Below are 17,227 nucleotides of genomic sequence, written 5' to 3'. Positions count from 1 at the left end.
ATGAGTGGGTGCTCCTGAGAGCATCCTGCAGATGCAGCTACATACTCCTGTCTCCCATAGCAACCGAGCAAAAGATGGCGATGGCTACAAGCAGGCACGCTGGCAAAAGTCTTAGTCATATGAGGATGAAACACATTGTTGTCTCCTAATTAGCAGAAATATCAAGTGTCCCTTAAAAGACAAGTTGGTGATGGACTGCGAATTAGAGAATCATCTCATTTTAGGGCTTAGAGATCTGTCCAGACCAGACATTTTGCAGCTAGGAATACTGTTGACTTAGAAGGGTGTGATGACATGTCACAGTCCATTCAGGATGATCGAGGCTTTGCTCCAAGGACCAGTAGTCTGGTTTTCTATCCTTCCCACCCCCTCCTCTGTCTTCACTGATAGTAATTTGAGAAAATAAGCTTTTTTAAAAAGTTGTATGATTTCTGTAATTAAAGGTATAATTGCACAGATGTGTCCATTAAATAGATGTCATCTTTTTGCTTCTGACCCTTTATTGGTACCAAGTAAGATTATGCAAAGTGATAAATGAATACCTCAGTGACATAGGCTTTTCTGTAGAAGGGTTCCCTGGCCTGGGAGAAAATCAGATGGGCAATTTGAGTAGCCGTTCATGGCCAAACCAAATATAGCTTGATGTCTTCTCCACAGATTGTGTCCCATTTCTGGGAAAGTACTGTGAAATCTTGACAGCAGTAATGTATTATTTTTTTTCAAGGACTATAGAAATTTATTTATTTATTTTAATTTTTGTTGTATAATAGTTGACTTACAGTGTTGTGTTACAGGTGTGCAGAAAAGTGAATAGTAATATATTATTGGGAGAGGATATGCTTTATATATATATATACACACACATATATATACCCTATATATGTAAAATAAAGTTATTAGGAGTATGTATACTAAAATATAAAATCATGACTCTGGGGCAGATTAATGAGCTCTCTGTCCAGCCCAAGATCCTCCTATGAGGAGGGAATGGCTGACACCGCTCCCATCAGTCTGAAAGGTTCGTATGTTCTCTTTCCTTTGTGACTCCTTATAAAATTATAATCTAGCAAGTTTTCTAAGCTCTCTTTGAACCTTTAAATTTTATAAATCTTGGAAGCAGCTTAGAGAAGGAGAAGAAAAAAAACTTTTTAATTGGAGTTCACAACAGAGTGTAAAATTCCTCTTGTGTTACTTTTGGTAGCAGAATGACTTTCTGAACCTGTTCCCAAGTCTATAAAATAGGGTGATGATAATTTAAAATACTTACTTCCGTGGGATTCAGAAGGTTTTGAATAGATAGGAACGCTTTACAGATTTTACACAAATGTAGGTGTTTTCCTTTTGTCTATTTCTTGGCATAATACAACCCATAAACTTGTTGAGTACTATCTCCTTTCTCTTTTGTTATCTGAAACTTTCCTTTTAAAAAAATGTCAGTTTATTCTGATATTCTTCTGCTGGGGTGCTGGGATGGGATCTGGTAAAAATGAGATTGTCTTCTCATGCTGTTCATGATTTCATAGACCTAAATCATACATCCTCAAGTCTTTTGAGTCTGAATATTCATTCTTGAGTTCTGCCTTCATACCGTGCCCCAGCTGTTCATTTTGAATTCCTGTCCCCCAATTTTTCAGCTCCATTATGTCACTTTTGATATATTGCAACTGAAATTATCCTCAGGGCTATAAGCGCAGGCATAGCATGGCACTGTACAAAGGCAGAATATTTTCCTTTTTTCTGCTTTTTTCCTGATTATTTCCAGAATCTCACTGACCTTCATAAAACTGCAGTAGCACCTTGAGCCAATGGGCTTAGAGCATAGCCCATCATAATTAATGTCTTGGTAAGCACAACATCCTACAATTTGTATTGCTTTTACCTTGGTGTGATAGCTAGTATTTAGCCTTTTAAAGCTTATTTTTCACTTTTCTGAAGACTGATTTCCAGAGTAGCTCTTGTTTTGGTTAGGTTTTTGTTTTGTCTTTAATGTATTTCTACCCCATCAATTCTTAAAAAAATAGATAGCAACTCTTCCAGTAATGCCTCTTATCCAGGACTTTGGTAACATTAGAATTTTATTGTTTACCAGCCCTTGTTGTGGTTCAGCTGCTACAACCTGTAAACCCTCATTCATTAACCAGATGTTTACTGATGCTCCTACCGTGCAAGGTACCACATTAAAGGCTTGGATACAGAGCGGACCCAGCCAGATTAAAGTGCAGACTCTCTTGAAACCTGCAGTCCACAAACCAACGGATGAGTTAACCATAAAATCCCAGACATAAAACTAAATGAGGTGGCCGAGTAACGCAGGGGTCACCTCAGTTGCTGTGGTCAGGGACGGCCTCTGAGGAGGTGACCTCTAAGCCTTGCTATGAATAGCAAGAACGGGGAGTAACAAGGAAGCCAGTGTGAACGGAGCTTCCAGGGAGCGGTGGACAGAGGCCTGGTCACAGGGCCCTGCAGGCAGGGAAGGAGTTTGAATTTTGTAATGGTTTCACAGGAACCACGGGTGTATCCTTAGCAAGGGGCGGTACATGAATCATGGCAACCTTGGCATCATCTGATGAAAGTGGGATCTGTGTGAAATGTAGGCCACATTATTGTGGGATGAATGAAATGACCCCAAATCTCTACACCTGTCAATGAGGTGAGCAACATCCTAAACTGTGGCTGGCTAGACTTTTAGGACAATGGCAGCAATTCCTCGATTTTTAAGTTAGTTGGTACCTGTTTTGTCTAATTAAGGAACAAAATGCAGACTTTGAAGATGGAGGTACTGGTCACCAGAACCCAGTACTGTTCAGAGGTTGAGCTGGATGAAGAAAAAAAGGTGACTATTTGACTCAGTAACAGAGAGATTATTGATAACCTTGGTAACCTCTATAGTAAGATTGGAAGACAATTGAATTGGTTTGAGTGGTAGAGTAAACATTGAAAATAAAGACAGTTTTGTCAAGTTTTGCCGTGTATAGGAGGAAATAAATGGCATAGTAGCTAAAAGATTGGGGCTTCCCTGGTGGCTCAGTGGTAAAGAATCTGCCCGCAATGCAGGAGACACGGGTTCGATCCCTGGGTAGGGAAGATCCCATGGAGATGGAAGTGGATGGAAATGGCAATACACGTCAGTATCTTGCCTGGGAAATCCCATGGACAGAGGAGCTTGGCAAGCTGCAGTTCATGGGATCGCAAAAGAGTTGGACACAGCTTAGGGACTAAACAACAACAAACTAACAGATTATATGGAGTTAAGGAGGTTTTTAAAATCTTATTTTGTCAAAATCATATGACAGCAGAGCATGTTTGCACATGTTAAGAAAAGTCAGGGGACTTTGCTGGCGCTCTAGTGTAGGACTTCACCTTCCAGTGAAGAGGGTGTGAATTCAATCTCTGCTTGGAGAGCTAAGAGCCCAGGTGCCTCAGGGCCAAAAAATCAACACATACAACAGAAGCAATTTTGTAACAAATTCAGTAAAGACATAGCTCAGTTGGTAAAGAATCTGCCTGCAATGCAGGAGACCCGGGTTCGACCCCTGGGTCAGGAAGATGCACTGGAGGGAGTGGCAACCTACTCCAATATTCTTGCCTGGAGAATCCCATGGACAGAGGAGCCTGGGGGACTACTGTCCTTGGGGGTCACAAGAGTTGGACATGACTTAAAAATGGTCCACATAAAAAAAAACAACAACAAAGACCACATGGAGAGAAATTGACATTGCAGGAGAGTGAGGAAAGCTGCAGTAGTGACATCCATGAGAAGGTGAGGGGAGATGGGACCCAGAGCACAGATGGAGGGGTGCCCTTTGATGGGAGTCAGAACATGACAGCCTTGTTTAAGATATGCCTGAGTGTGGATTCCTGCCCCACAAGAACCACTGATGATCTTCTTAGTAGCAACAGTTAATATCAAGGTATCCTTTTCATGATGTCTCTTTTAAGCACTAGAGATTTGAGGAATGAAGTTGAAAATATCCAAATGGAGATACCCAGAGGCAGTAGCAACAATTCTTTAGCAACATTTTCGAAGTCAGTAAGATATATTTTTTTTTAATTCTCAGGGCCTCCTTTGACTCTAGAAAATGACATACAATGTTATACCTAAATGATCATATAACATAACTTGAACTTACTGCAAATGCTAATGTAATCCACCCTTTAATTCATTGTTTATTGAAGAAATTAGTCAGCTTCTTTGCTGTTCAGGTGAAATGAATGAGTAGGGAAGGTGTGAAAAGCCCAGGACGTACTGGTAGCTGATGTGCGATAAGGATTCTAACCAGATCTTTTTTTTTTTTAACTCTAGTGCTCAAGCTTTTAGACCCTCAAAAATGTGGACGGTTTCCCATAGTTTTAAGTTATTTCTTTAAACTTAAAAGAACCATAAGAAAAGAAGACAAAACCGTACAAAAAATGTTGCACACAATCTCATTTAAGAGTTTGTGAATCTAAGCCAGCACTGTAATGAAAACTTTGTGGACACCACCAAGTAAGACTTAGTTCAGGAATGCAAAGATGATTCAACATTAGGAAATCAATGATGATGACTGAAGAAATTTAATGTTAATCAAAGGAGGAAAACATTTTTGTTATCTCCATGGTAGTTGAAAAGGTAGTTGGTATATATTTTTTGTATACTTTATGTATATATACATATATACATGGTACAACAAATGCATTATTTTATGCATTGATTTCTCCTGATAAAACCTCAGAGAACTAACTGAAAATTTATTAGAACTCATGAATAATAACTATAGCAATAAAAGTAAATGTTTAAAAGCAGTAATTTTCAATCTAGATAAAATGGACAGATAACCTAAAAAGGCATAAACTACAAAAACTTAAAAAATAGAAATTGTGAATAGTCCTATGTAACAAAAGATTGCATTGGCAATTAAAAAAGAAATAATTTCCACAAATAAAAACCCAGACCCAAATAACTTAACATTGAATTCTACCAACATTTAAAGAAAATCTAACACCAATCCTTTAAAAACTGTTCCAAAAAATAAAAGAGAGGGAATGCTTTACAATTCATTCTCTGAGGTCAGTATCACCCTGATACCAAAACCAAAAAAAAAAAAAAAAAAGATATCACACAAAAACTATAAATCAGTATCTCTTACGAATAAAGACACAAAAATCCTCAACAAATACTAGCAGAATAAATCCAGCAACAAACAAAAAGGATTATATACTAGGATCAAATGGGGTTAATGCAAGGTTGTCTTAACATATGAAAAGCAGTGTTGTACTCAGTATTAATAAAGGACAAAAGCCACATGATAGTCTCAGTGAATATTAAAAAAGGAATTTGACAAAATTTAATACCCTTTTATGATTAAAAATCACTAAAACTAGGAATAGAAAGGAACTTTTCAATCTGATAATGTCATTTATGAAAAACCCATGGTTATTATTATATTTGGGCTTCCCAGGTGGTGCTCGTGGTTAAGAACCTGCCTGCCAATGCAGGAGACATAAAAGATGAAAGTTCAATCCCTGGGTCGGGAAGATTCCCTGGAGGAGGGCATGGCAACCCACTCCAGTGTTCTTGCCTGGGAGATCCCATGGGCAGAGGAGACTGGCAGGCTACAGCCCATAGGGTTGCAAAGGTTATCATACTTAGAGTGAATAACTAGTTGCTTCCCCCACAAAGACCAAGAATAAGACAGGAGGTCCACTCTTAGCACTTTTATACAACATTTTTCTAGAGGTTCCAGCCAGGCCAGTTGGGAAAGAAAAAGAAATGAGGTATTGAGCTTGGAAAGAAAGAAATTAAAACTAGAGTCATGATCTCACATGTAGAAAATCCTAAGGAACCAACAAAAAACTATTAAAACGAATAAGCAGGATTGGAGGATGCAAGATCAGTATCCCAAAATCAACCTTAGGAGTGTTATCTGAAAATAAAATTGAGAGTACAGTTCCATGTAAAATAGCATTAAAGAGATTACAATAGGAAGAAATTTAACGAAGAATTGGAAGACATACACCAAAAACTTTGAAACATCATTGGAGGAACTTAAGTGGAAAGACATCTCCTGTTTGTGGATTGGAAAGCCTAATGTTGTTAAGATGGCATTGCTCCCCAAATTAATCTTTAGATTCACTTACGTCCCTGTCACAATCTCAACTACCTTTTTACAGGAATTGAGCTGATTCTAAGATTAATAGGTAAATTCATGGAACCCAGAATAGCTGAAGGAATCTTGAAAAGGAAAAACAAAGTTTGAAGACTTCTACTTTTGATTTGAAAACTGATTACAGACCTGTAGTAGTCAGGATAGTGTTACTGGCCCAAGGATAGGTATATAGATGGAATAGAATTGAAAGCTCAGGAATAAACCATGTGTGTGTGTGTGTATACACATATATATATAATTAATTGATTTCAACAAGAGTGCCAAGATAATTAAATGGTGCTGGGATAACTGAATGATCATGTACAAAATAATGACATTTGGATCCAAACTGCACAGTGTATAGAAGAAATAATTGAAAATGCACCATTGACCTAAATGTAAGAACTAAAACTAAACATCTTTTAGAAGAGAAGTTAGTGAAATCATTATGCATTTGGATTAAGCAGTGGTTTCTTAGATATGACAGAAACCAAGTAATTACCAAAAGAAACAATGGATGAATTGTGCTTCATCAAAGTTAAAAAATTTTGTACTTCAAAGGATATCATCAAGAAAAAGACAATCAGGGACTTCCCTTGACGGTTCAGTGACTAAGACTTTGCAGTCCCAATGCAGGGGGCCCAGGTTCAATCCCTGATCAGGGAACTAGATCCCACATGCCACAACTAAAGATTTTCCATACCACAACTAAAGATCCTGCATGTTAAAACAAGGATCGAAGATCCCACTGGATCCTGTGTGTCCCAACTAAGACCTGGTGCAGCATAAATAAATATTTTTTTAAAAAGGAAGAAAAAGACAATTCACAGTAAAAAATATTTGCAAAGCAAATATCTGATAAAAGACTTGTTTCTGAAATGTAGCAAAACTCTTCACTTCACCAATAAGAAGACATTTAACCTCATTTAAAAATGAGCGAGGGATTGACATTGGAGAAGGAAATGGCAACCTACTCCAGTATTCTTGCATGGAAAATTCCATGGACAGAGGAGTCCAGCAGGCTACAGTCCATGGGGTCTCAAAGAGTTGGACATGACTGAGCAACTAACCCTGCCCCCTGCAAAGGATTTGCATAAACATTTCTCCAAAGAAGATATAAAAATAATCAAAAAGCATGTGGAAGAGATGTTTAACATCATTTGTCTTTAGGGAAATCAAAAATATACATGCACTAGGATGACTAGAATCAAAAAGACAGTAAATGTTGGTGAAGATCTGGAGAACCTGGAACCCTCATACATTGCTGGTGGGATTGTGAAATGGAGCACCTGCTTTGGAAAACAGTCTGGTTGTGTTTCAAAATGTTAAACACAAAAGCGCCCTTTTCCACTCCTAGGTATATCTCAGGAGAATTGAAAACTTATGTTCATGCAAAATCTTGTAGATGAGTGTTTGTAGCAACATTGTTCATAATAACCCCAAAGTGAAAACAACTCAAATGTTGATCAGCTGATGATTGAATCAATAAAATATGTTGTATTCATACAATGGAGTATTATTCAGCCATAAAAAAAGAACATGACGTTCTGACACATACCACAACCTGGATGAACCTGGGAAAGATTTTGCTGAGTGAGTGAAACCAGATGCAAAGGCCACATACTTTGTGATTCCATTTATATGAAATGTCCAGAGTAAGCAAGTCCATAGCAACCGAAAACCGATTTAGTGCTTAATTACCATGGCCTTGGGGGAGGAGAGAGTCAAGAGTGGCAGCTAACATGACTGGGGTTTTTTTGGCCGGTGAAAATCTTGAAAACCTTCTGGAATTAGAAAGTGGTGATAGAGGCATGATTCTGTGACTGTGTTAAAAAACCTCTGGATTATAAACTTTAGAAGATTGAACTTCATGGTGTATGAATTATATTTCAATAAAGCTCTGTCACTACATAGTAAATGACTGCTTTTAAAAGAAAATCTGTTTTCTTTGTGCTGTGAATGACAAATTCAAAAATGTTATAGAAAGAATAAATGCGTAACAGAATTTGAGAAATTTTTGAGGAAAGGGAGAGGAGAAATTATTCTACATGTAGTAATACTTGTGATTGCTGTTGTTTAGTCACTAAGTCACGTCTGACTCTCTTGTGACCCCACAGACTGTAACCCCTGGCTCTGTCCATGGGATTTCCCAGACATGAATACTGGGAACTTCCTTCTCCAGGGGATCTTTCCGACCCAAGGATCAAACTCAGGTCTCCTGCATTGGCAGGCAGATTGGCAAGACTCTTTACCACTGAGCTACCAGGAAGAGTGTGCAACCATCACAGGGACAGGACCCCCCCCCCAAAAAAAAGCAACTAAGAAAAGACTTTAAGAGCATGTATTAGAAAAGTCATAGAGAGTAAAAACAGTTATTCCTCAGTGGGAAAAGTATAGATTATTTATGAAACAGTGGTGCTCAACACCTCCCTAACTTTATCAGTCAGCATTTGGGGTTAGAAAATAGCAGAAAATAATTGTGGCAAGTTGAAGCAAAGACAGATTTACAGAAATGGTTCTGGGCAGCTCAGGGTCTTTGGGGAAACCAAGCTCATAAGATGACAGCAAGCAAAAGATGCTAAGAAACTAGAAAGAGAGCCTTGCTCAAGCCACTGGCCTGGGATGGTCAGGATGATGATGGGCTGCTCCAGCTTCTGCTAGATCCCACCGTGGCCACCATGACCAAATTCTAATGGCCCCTGCATGTTTCACTCACCCCCTCAAGATTCAGAAACCCAGGCAAGAGCATCCAAAGACAGAGCCTAAGTCACAAGCTGGGTGTGGGGAAAGGACTGTCCGCCCACCTTCGGTGCTGTGGTGGGAGGCAGGGTCCTGTTGCATCAAGTCAGATGGGAAGGCGTCCAATTGCTGGGGAGCCAAAAATGCCATTTTCACTAACATTTGGAATAACTAAAATTAGAACCATCCTTTACATCATAGACCGAAATAAATTCCACATGGATTCAGAATGTAAATGTAAAAGTTGAGACCATAAAAGTACTTAAAGAAAATACACATGCATATTTATGTAATCTTGGCTTGGGAAAGTTGCTAAGCATGATATAAAAATCAGAAGGCCATTAAAAATGTCAGTAGAGAATATTTAATGATCTGGAAAAGGAATCACGGTCTGTTAAATTAAAAAAAAAAAAAAAGAATGGTTTGTGCCAGAGTATTAACAGTGGTTTTCTCTGGATGATGGAGGTGATTTTTCGTTCCTTGCTTCACACTCTATATGCAAGTTGTTTCTTTTTTTCCTCAAAAGCTGCTATTACTTTTCGAATTTGGAAAATGAGTGATTTGCTTGGTAGGTTTGTAAGAATGCATAGATACTGGTGTCTCCATAAGTAAACTTTATGTTGAACACTACAGAAGTGAAAATAACTCTTTAAATGGCAGGTAATGAGACACTTGGGTTTAGACATCCCCTTTTCTATAAAAATCAGGTTGAGTGGCTATTGGTATTGGCTCCATCTGGTGGCATGTCAAGAGGAAGAGCCGGATAATGGATGACAGCTGTAAGAACACCCCCCAGGGTCATGATGCTTATTTCTTCCAGTGTATTTTGTTTGGGTTTGTTTTACGTTCTTTTGTTTTTAAGAGAACCCATCTGCTTGACTACAAAATCCCAGTTTTGTACTCAGGGTATTGGCGTCTAAAGGAGGCATCACAGATGTAAAGATTCTGGAGGTGATAACTTACTGTGGTCTCTATTGTATCACCTTATAGTCTTACCTACACATAATGAGTTGCCTCACCGTTTTGTCTTTAGCAGCCCCTAGATCCTTGATAGGGCTTCCCTGGTGGCCCATGATAAAGAATCTGCCTGTGATGCAGGAGACCTGGGTTCGATCCCTGGGTCCGGAAGGTCCCCTGGAGAAGGGAAGGGCAACCCACTCCAGTATCTAGCCTGGAAAATCCCATGGACAGAGGAGCTTGGTGGGCTAGTCCATGGGACCGCAAAGAGCTGGACACGACTAATTGACTAACATTTTCTGCTTCCCTCTTTTCTTGGATTCCTATCTCAGTAAAGGATGCTCAGCCTCTGTTTGACATAAGAGACCAAGTGGTCTCTTCCTATGTAAGGGAGAGTTTCTCAAACAGAATAAAAGACTTCTTACAAAACCTTGACACCAGTGGATGGAGGGGAGCCCTTTATGTTCAAAAAGGCATATTACTGGCATATTATAGAAACAGACTGAGGATCTGGAGAAGTGCAGAAGCAAAGAGCACTCATAAATGGCTATTTGTTCCCATTCTCACCACTCAATTGCTTTTCCTACTTGTAAAAGAAAAATAACCTTTCTGACTCAGAATTTCTTTTACTCAATGCTTTTAGCCTTTACTGTTAAGAAGATTTGAATCAATATTTGTGATCTTTCTGCAGTTTTCTAGTTGAAATTGTAATGATCTAAGAGTTCTTCATAAAAATGTACATACAGATGTATATGAAAGACTTACTAATGAACCCTTTTTTCTATGACTGTTTCCTCAGGGGACTCATCGGACATGTCTTATTATTTTCATTTCTCAGTCATAAACAGTATGATTCCGAACTTCTGTAAGTTTCAGAGTCTCCATGTCTCCATCCTTCATGTTAATATAGGAACCCCATTGCTCTGGACTGGAATTAAATCGGTACACAACTGTTTTTGGTATTAGATGGCTTAGTTAAACAGTTTAACTTCAGCCATTTTGCAGGATGGATGTAAAACAGCTTGGGCGTCATATACATATTCTTTTTCCGAGCTCCATATTTCCTGTAGTTTGCTCATGTAGACATTTTCGGCTGTTTTTCTCTTATACATGTTAATGATTTGGAGCTGGTAGCAGCTCGATGGAAGGAAAAAATATGTTCCTTTTTTTCTGAGAGAAGCTAAGAAGTGTTGTTCCTACCCTGATTTCCTTACGTGTTAAAGAATGAAGTTCTCTTCATTTTTGATGGAATCCGGTGATGCTGTCATGAAGAGCGTCTGTACCACAGTGGTTAGGGGTGAGGAAGTGGAGGAGCTGCATCCAGACCCATCCCTACTGTCCAACACCCAGCCGTGGTGGACCAGGAGGTGTGGGTGCAGTCAGGAGGGGAACACACCCAGCAGGAGGGCTGAGGACGTGGGGCTCCCTCCTGCCCAGCGCCCCTCAGTCACACGTGGCGCCTTCGGACTCACACCTGTCCTGTCCTTGTCTCTTTTCAGGAGCGGCCTACTGCCAGTTCATGGACATGCTCTTCCCAGGCTGCATTAGTTTGAAGAAAGTAAAATTTCAAGCAAAGTTGGAGCATGAGTACATTCACAATTTTAAGCTTCTGCAAGCATCGTTCAAGCGAATGAATGTTGATAAGGTAGGAGACAGATTTGTACCTCCGTAAAATGCATCGTCTTTGCTTAAACTTCTTTTTGTGCAAGAATCCAAAAACATTTCAAGGGGCTATATCTTGATATCAGTAGGCTGAGTTTTGTATATACAGCATAAAGCACAACCCTCACTTCTCATACCTGGTTGAGGTTTTTATCTAAGGAGATTTCTAAACTTGTAGCCATTCAACTAAAAACTCTAACAGAAATTATGAATGCTGACATGTTGTTATTCTGTATTAGCAATGCAGGTGAGAAATTTTCATGTTTGCCAGATGCCACTGTGGCTCTTCATATTCGTTTTGTTTCTTTAAAGAAATCACGAAATCCCGTAGAAATGGCATGGCTTTGAATCTTAGCACCATGACTTGAGGAAGTTATTTAAATTCTTTCAGTATACCTATCTGTAAAGTGGGATCGGAACCCTGGTCCCTGTGGTTATGAAGTTAAAGTGAGGGACTACCCGTCCCAAGTGTCCTGTGTATGTACTCAGATTCTCACTCATTGTCCATAAAATGTTCTTTTACCCGCTTTGAACTTTAAAATTTTGTCCTGGCGTGATACAAGTGAAGTTAGGCTAGAGTCCTTTTTCCTCCCGTAAGGACTATTGCTGAAGCCCATTCAGTTTATATACATATTAAAGTCATAGTCTTTATTTAGGATATAGCTCTTGCAGGGAATAAGTTGGAAAAAAATGAATTTTAAATAAGGAAAAAGAGAAAAGCAAGGGAGAAATGGAAAACTTTTGTTTGCATAGTAATAAATAGGCTATGAAAATAAAAAGTTAAATATTGGGTTATAAGAGAGGTTAAAAGAAAACAGAAAAGTTTGCTGAACTGTATATATTTTTTATTTAATGCAGTTAGTGTCTTCAAAGCATATAATCAAAGCATTCTTATCAAAATATTAAGAAAATTTTGGCTTCTCATTATTTTTATTGCAAAACATACATTCTCTTACACATTTAAACCTCTTGAATCATTTTCAAGTTTATTACCTTTGCTGTGGTTAATTTGCAACTTGGCTCCTTGTGTATTTATTCAAAACTAGAGCTTAGAGTGCACCTGGAACTATAATCGACTATAATTCAATATAAAATAGCAAGTTAAAAAAACAAAATTGTGCAGGGTCTCCTTCCTCATTAGCATCATTTCTCTATACATTTCTGTGTACGTGTTTCTAGATCGAAAAGAAGAGAGACACCCATTCATGGGTTTATTGACGGAACTTGCCATGTAACAAAATTGGGGCTTCATATCCATAGAAGTGTTCACACAGAGAGAGGGTTAGCCATTGGTAAGAATGTTGAAGATTAAAAGGAAAAGAATGTTGACGATAAAATTCTGGTACTGTCACTGGAGGGACAGTGACCTTGATGACCTTCGTTGGCCTCTCCAGCTTAATATGCTAGGATTCTACCCAAAGGTCCTGGTGTAGAGACAGTGTCCCTGTCCGTGTTGGCCCTAGCCTGTGACAGCACAGGAGAAGTACCTGTACAGATATTTGCTTGTCACCTCTGATTTTGGACTTATGACCTCGGGACTTTAATTTTGATTGGAAATGCAAAATTGAGTCAACAGAACTAAGTGCCTGCTTTGCCTGGCTAATGCAGCAGCAGCATCTAAAACTGTTGATACGTGTTCATGTTTGGCAGAAAGCAAAATACAGTAGCATGTTAATGAAAGGCCCTTATGCTCCAAGAAGGCTCTTGCTAAAATAATCACAGTATTAGCATAAACAAAAGTTACAAAATATTTATAAATAGTACAATGTTTATTTTTAATAGTACAATATTTTTAATAGAAAATATTTATAAATAGTACAATGAAAAGTCCTCTGAAGGTAATACTGATTGGCTTTTTGGGTTACCAATAGGAGAGTATTCCATGAAAAGCTAGCTTCGTCTCAGAAATTGACATAAATGCTGAGTCTCTTCTCCTCCTGGAGGCCTTCTGTGACTCCCGTCACCTGAATCTGTTTCTTCTTTCCTCTGCACCCCCACCCACCCATGGCACATTAACTGTGCTCCTGTGTAGCCCATGAATTACTGTGCCCTGTATTGTGGTTAGTTGCTTTTATTTTATGCTTGTGTCTCTACATTGTGAATAAGTTCCATGAAAGCTCATTTTGTTTCAGAAGAACCATTAGATTAGTATGTGTTTTCATTGACTTGAGTTCCTATTCATTGGTACTCTCTAATAGTTACAGTCGGTTTAGAGCTTATTCCAACACAATTGGACCAAGTGGTACAAAGAAATAAGGAAAACCCGTCGAGCTGTGTGTGTCGGAACAGCACAACATCCCAGACGCAGATGTTTTTAGGGGGAGATGCTCTGGCAATAGACATTCTATGAAGAGGCTCCACCCTTCTTGACAGCTCAGGGTATTCCTTGTTTTGGAAGGTTTGTTCAGATGTGTTAAATATTCCAGGAGAATTGGCTGCAACCTTTTAATTTTCCTTATGGTTTGTTCAGATATATTAAACATCCCAGGAGAATCAGCTACACCATTTTAATTTTTCTTTAGTATAATGAAGAATTATATAAATTTTGGGATACCACTGGCTAAGATACTAGGGGAGAGGTCAATAGACATGAATTGCAGACACAGAGGGGAATAGTTCTGTTTCGGGAGCTCTTCAGTTGTGTTCAATACAAACCAGCCTGGGGATTGTGACTCACCCAGTGCTTTTATATTGCAGGTAATTCCCGTGGAGAAGCTAGTGAAAGGGCGTTTCCAGGACAACCTGGATTTTATCCAGTGGTTTAAGAAGTTCTACGATGCTAACTACGATGGGAAGGAGTATGACCCAGTAGAGGCACGACAAGGGCAAGACGCAATTCCTCCTCCCGACCCCGGCGAACAGATCTTCAACCTGCCCAAGAAGTCCCACCATGCCAACTCCCCCACAGCAGGTACTGGAAGTGTCATTCTGGAGTCACTTTTGTGTTGGAAAATGCCTCAGGCCCTCCTGTGTTTGCCTGGTTCTTCCCAGCAGTCAGTATTTTCACACCTCTGGATGATTTTTATTGTTGTCTGTTTGACCACATTTATCTTCCTAGTAATAAGTCTGACAATCAGGATTTAAACTATTAAAAAGGCAGAGCTATTCACTGATGTCACAGAAGCTATACAACTTCAGGGATAGGCTGCATTTTCCTTCTTTTTTTTTTTTTGAGAAATTTCAAGTAATCTGATTAGATTTTGACATATTTTTATTGTTTAATTGCTGCCAGTAGAGTCTAGAATATAAACTTGCTAACACTTTTAAATGTGGATCATCATCTATAATCCTTCAGAGGAAATTCATGAAAAATCCATCCTGTCTCCTGTGTGGACAGTGCCAGTGTTTATGGGACCATGTTCAGCAAGACCTCACTTGGCCAACTTTGTCCAAAAGTGAAGTCACTAATACCTGGAACTTTAAAAAATGTTTTAACTCTTCTAGAGAAAAATCTTTCTAAAATATGTTACAAACATGCCTGCCTTAAAAAAACAAACTTTACCAAGCAGAATGTGTTCCTGTTAAATGAGGGTCATTATTATAAACACCAACTGTGGTACTGGACAGTTATACAATGAAATCCTCAGAAACCATGTGCTTCCATTTGAAAACCAGCATTTACACTTGTTAATTCAGTAACCTTCATTTTGTCAGAACACAAATTCCTTATTTATGCCCAATCTCTAATCAGAATGATTCAAAACGGTTATAATAAGACTTCCCAGATGGCTCAGTGGTAAAGAATCTGCATGCCAATTCAAGAGATGGAGGAGACACAGGTTCAATCCCTGGGTCGGGAAGATCTCCTAGAGAAGAAAATGGCAACCCACTCCAATATTCTTGCCTGGAAAATCCCATGGACAGAGGAACCTGGTGGGCTACAGTCCATGGAGTCACAAAGAGGTGGATACAACTTAGCAACTGAGCATGCACGCATGCAGTAGTAAACAATGCATACAAGTATCTGAAACTCAAGGAAGTGTCAGCTAGAGATAAACATTGGTGAGTCTCCCACATCCAGGTAATTGAGGCTGGGAGTTATTCCCGAGTGAGAAAGGGGGAGTCCCCGAGGAACTTGAACATCTAATGTTTGGGTAGAAAAAGAGGGACTCACCCGGGAGCAGGGAAGATGCCAGAAAGATGCAAAGAAATGAGGGAATAATGTGTCGGGGGAGCAGAACAGTTATTAGTGTCTAAACCTGTTGAGTCAAGTACACTGAGGACTGGGAGAGTCCGTTGGAGGTTTCAACTTGGGGGTCTCTTAGTGGAGTGATGGGTCCAGGAATGGGTTAAAGGAATTGGAGGAAGGAAATTGAGACAGCATAAAAATCCCAACTTTGAAGCCATAGAATTAAATAAGCTTAAAAAAAAAAAAAAAGACAAGAGACTTCCCTGGTGGGTTAAGAATCCACCTGCCAGGGCAGGAGACATGGATTCGATCCCTAGTCCAGGAAGATCCCACATGCCTCCAAGCACCTAAGCCTGTGCACCACAGCTACAGAACCCGTGGGCCCAGGCCTGTGCTCTGCAACAAGAGAAACATGGAAGTGAAGTCACTCAGTCGTGTCCGACTCTTTCCAACCCCGTGGACTGTAGCCTACCACCCTCCTCCATCCATGGGATTTTCCAGGCAAAAATACTGAGTGGGCAGTGGCAATGGGTGGGTTGCCATTGCCTTCTCCAGAGGATCTTCCTGACCCAGAGATCAAACCCGGGTCTCCCTCATTGTAGGCAATCGCTTTACCGTCTGAGCCCGCAATGGGAAACCTGAGCACCACAGCGAAGCCCTTGCTCACCGCACCAATGAAGACCCAATACAGCCGTAAATAAATAAACGAAGCGCAGATCTTTGAGAATACATACACTTACGGGCAAGAAGAAAACCAGAGGAAACTGAGAAAAGGGGAATCTCAGGGGAAAAAACAGCTCAATATCAGAGTAGGACATTTCTAGCAAGAGGGACCACCAACAGCGCTGAGTGTTAATTGCAGAGAGCTCAGATGGGATGAAGCCTGAAAATAGGCTGAGGAAATCTGGCTCCTGGCAGGTGATTAATTGTCCTTGAGCAAAATTGGTCTGTTGAAATGCTGAGTCCATCCACCTCGATGGCAGCTGCTTACCAAGGGTGTTATACACAGCTGTCAAAGTGATGGGGGGGAGAGGAGAGTCTACCTTCACCAAAAGGTCAGGAAAAAGGTGGAGGAAAATAAAAACATTGTGATGGTATGTTCCCCCATTTTGATGGGGAAGAGCTGACAGATGCTTTAGAAAGTTAGACTGTGGGGGAGAATGATACTGTCCTGGATTTGATTTTGCTTGCTTTTCGGGCAAGGCACAAGGAGCTGGTTTATAAGACGGAAGAAAGATTCTGTGAGAAGGAATAGTAGGACACAAGAGGGGAAACTGGTGGAGTGTGGCTCTGAGGCTGGAGGGAAAAAAATGGGGTCAGGGCCATTGAAAGAGGTTTGGAGAGGAAAGGGAATGTGTTTACCTTTTGCGGGGACAGAAGTGCTGGAAGAGGTTGGGTAAAAATGGAGCCACAGGGAAACTGGGGAACCAAAATGTACGGTGGTTTAAATTGGCCTTCAGCTTTGATCAGAGGCTGTCATTCTTCTCGGACCAGAATTGAGAAGGGGAGTGCTATGTCTCCCGCGGAGCCGGGGAGACACAGGCAGATGGAGTTGGGGGGACAAGGACGTGTGAAAACCAAGAGCTGCTGGTAGCTCTGACCTCCGGCCCTTTTT

At 40.0% G+C, this 17,227-nt stretch overlaps 1 protein-coding gene across 3 annotated transcripts in view; it reads left to right on the top strand.

The window, feature by feature from the left end:
* MAPRE2 (microtubule associated protein RP/EB family member 2) overlaps nucleotides 1-17,227 on the top strand; it is a 221,742-nt gene that overhangs the window by 133,830 nt on the left and 70,685 nt on the right. For all 3 annotated transcript variants that reach the window (XM_043444233.1, XM_043444232.1, XM_043444231.1), the window contains 2 exons: nucleotides 11,321-11,466; nucleotides 14,181-14,394. In XM_043444233.1, coding sequence (XP_043300168.1) covers nucleotides 11,321-11,466; nucleotides 14,181-14,394 — 360 coding nt within the window. The remainder of the gene's footprint in view (nucleotides 1-11,320; nucleotides 11,467-14,180; nucleotides 14,395-17,227) is intronic.

The sequence above is a fragment of the Cervus canadensis genome, chromosome 23 (genome assembly GCF_019320065.1).
Source record: "Cervus canadensis isolate Bull #8, Minnesota chromosome 23, ASM1932006v1, whole genome shotgun sequence".
Lineage (NCBI taxonomy): Eukaryota > Metazoa > Chordata > Mammalia > Artiodactyla > Cervidae > Cervus > Cervus canadensis.
Note: the sequence above shows the minus strand (reverse complement) of the source record. Positions and strands in the feature narration are given on the sequence as shown.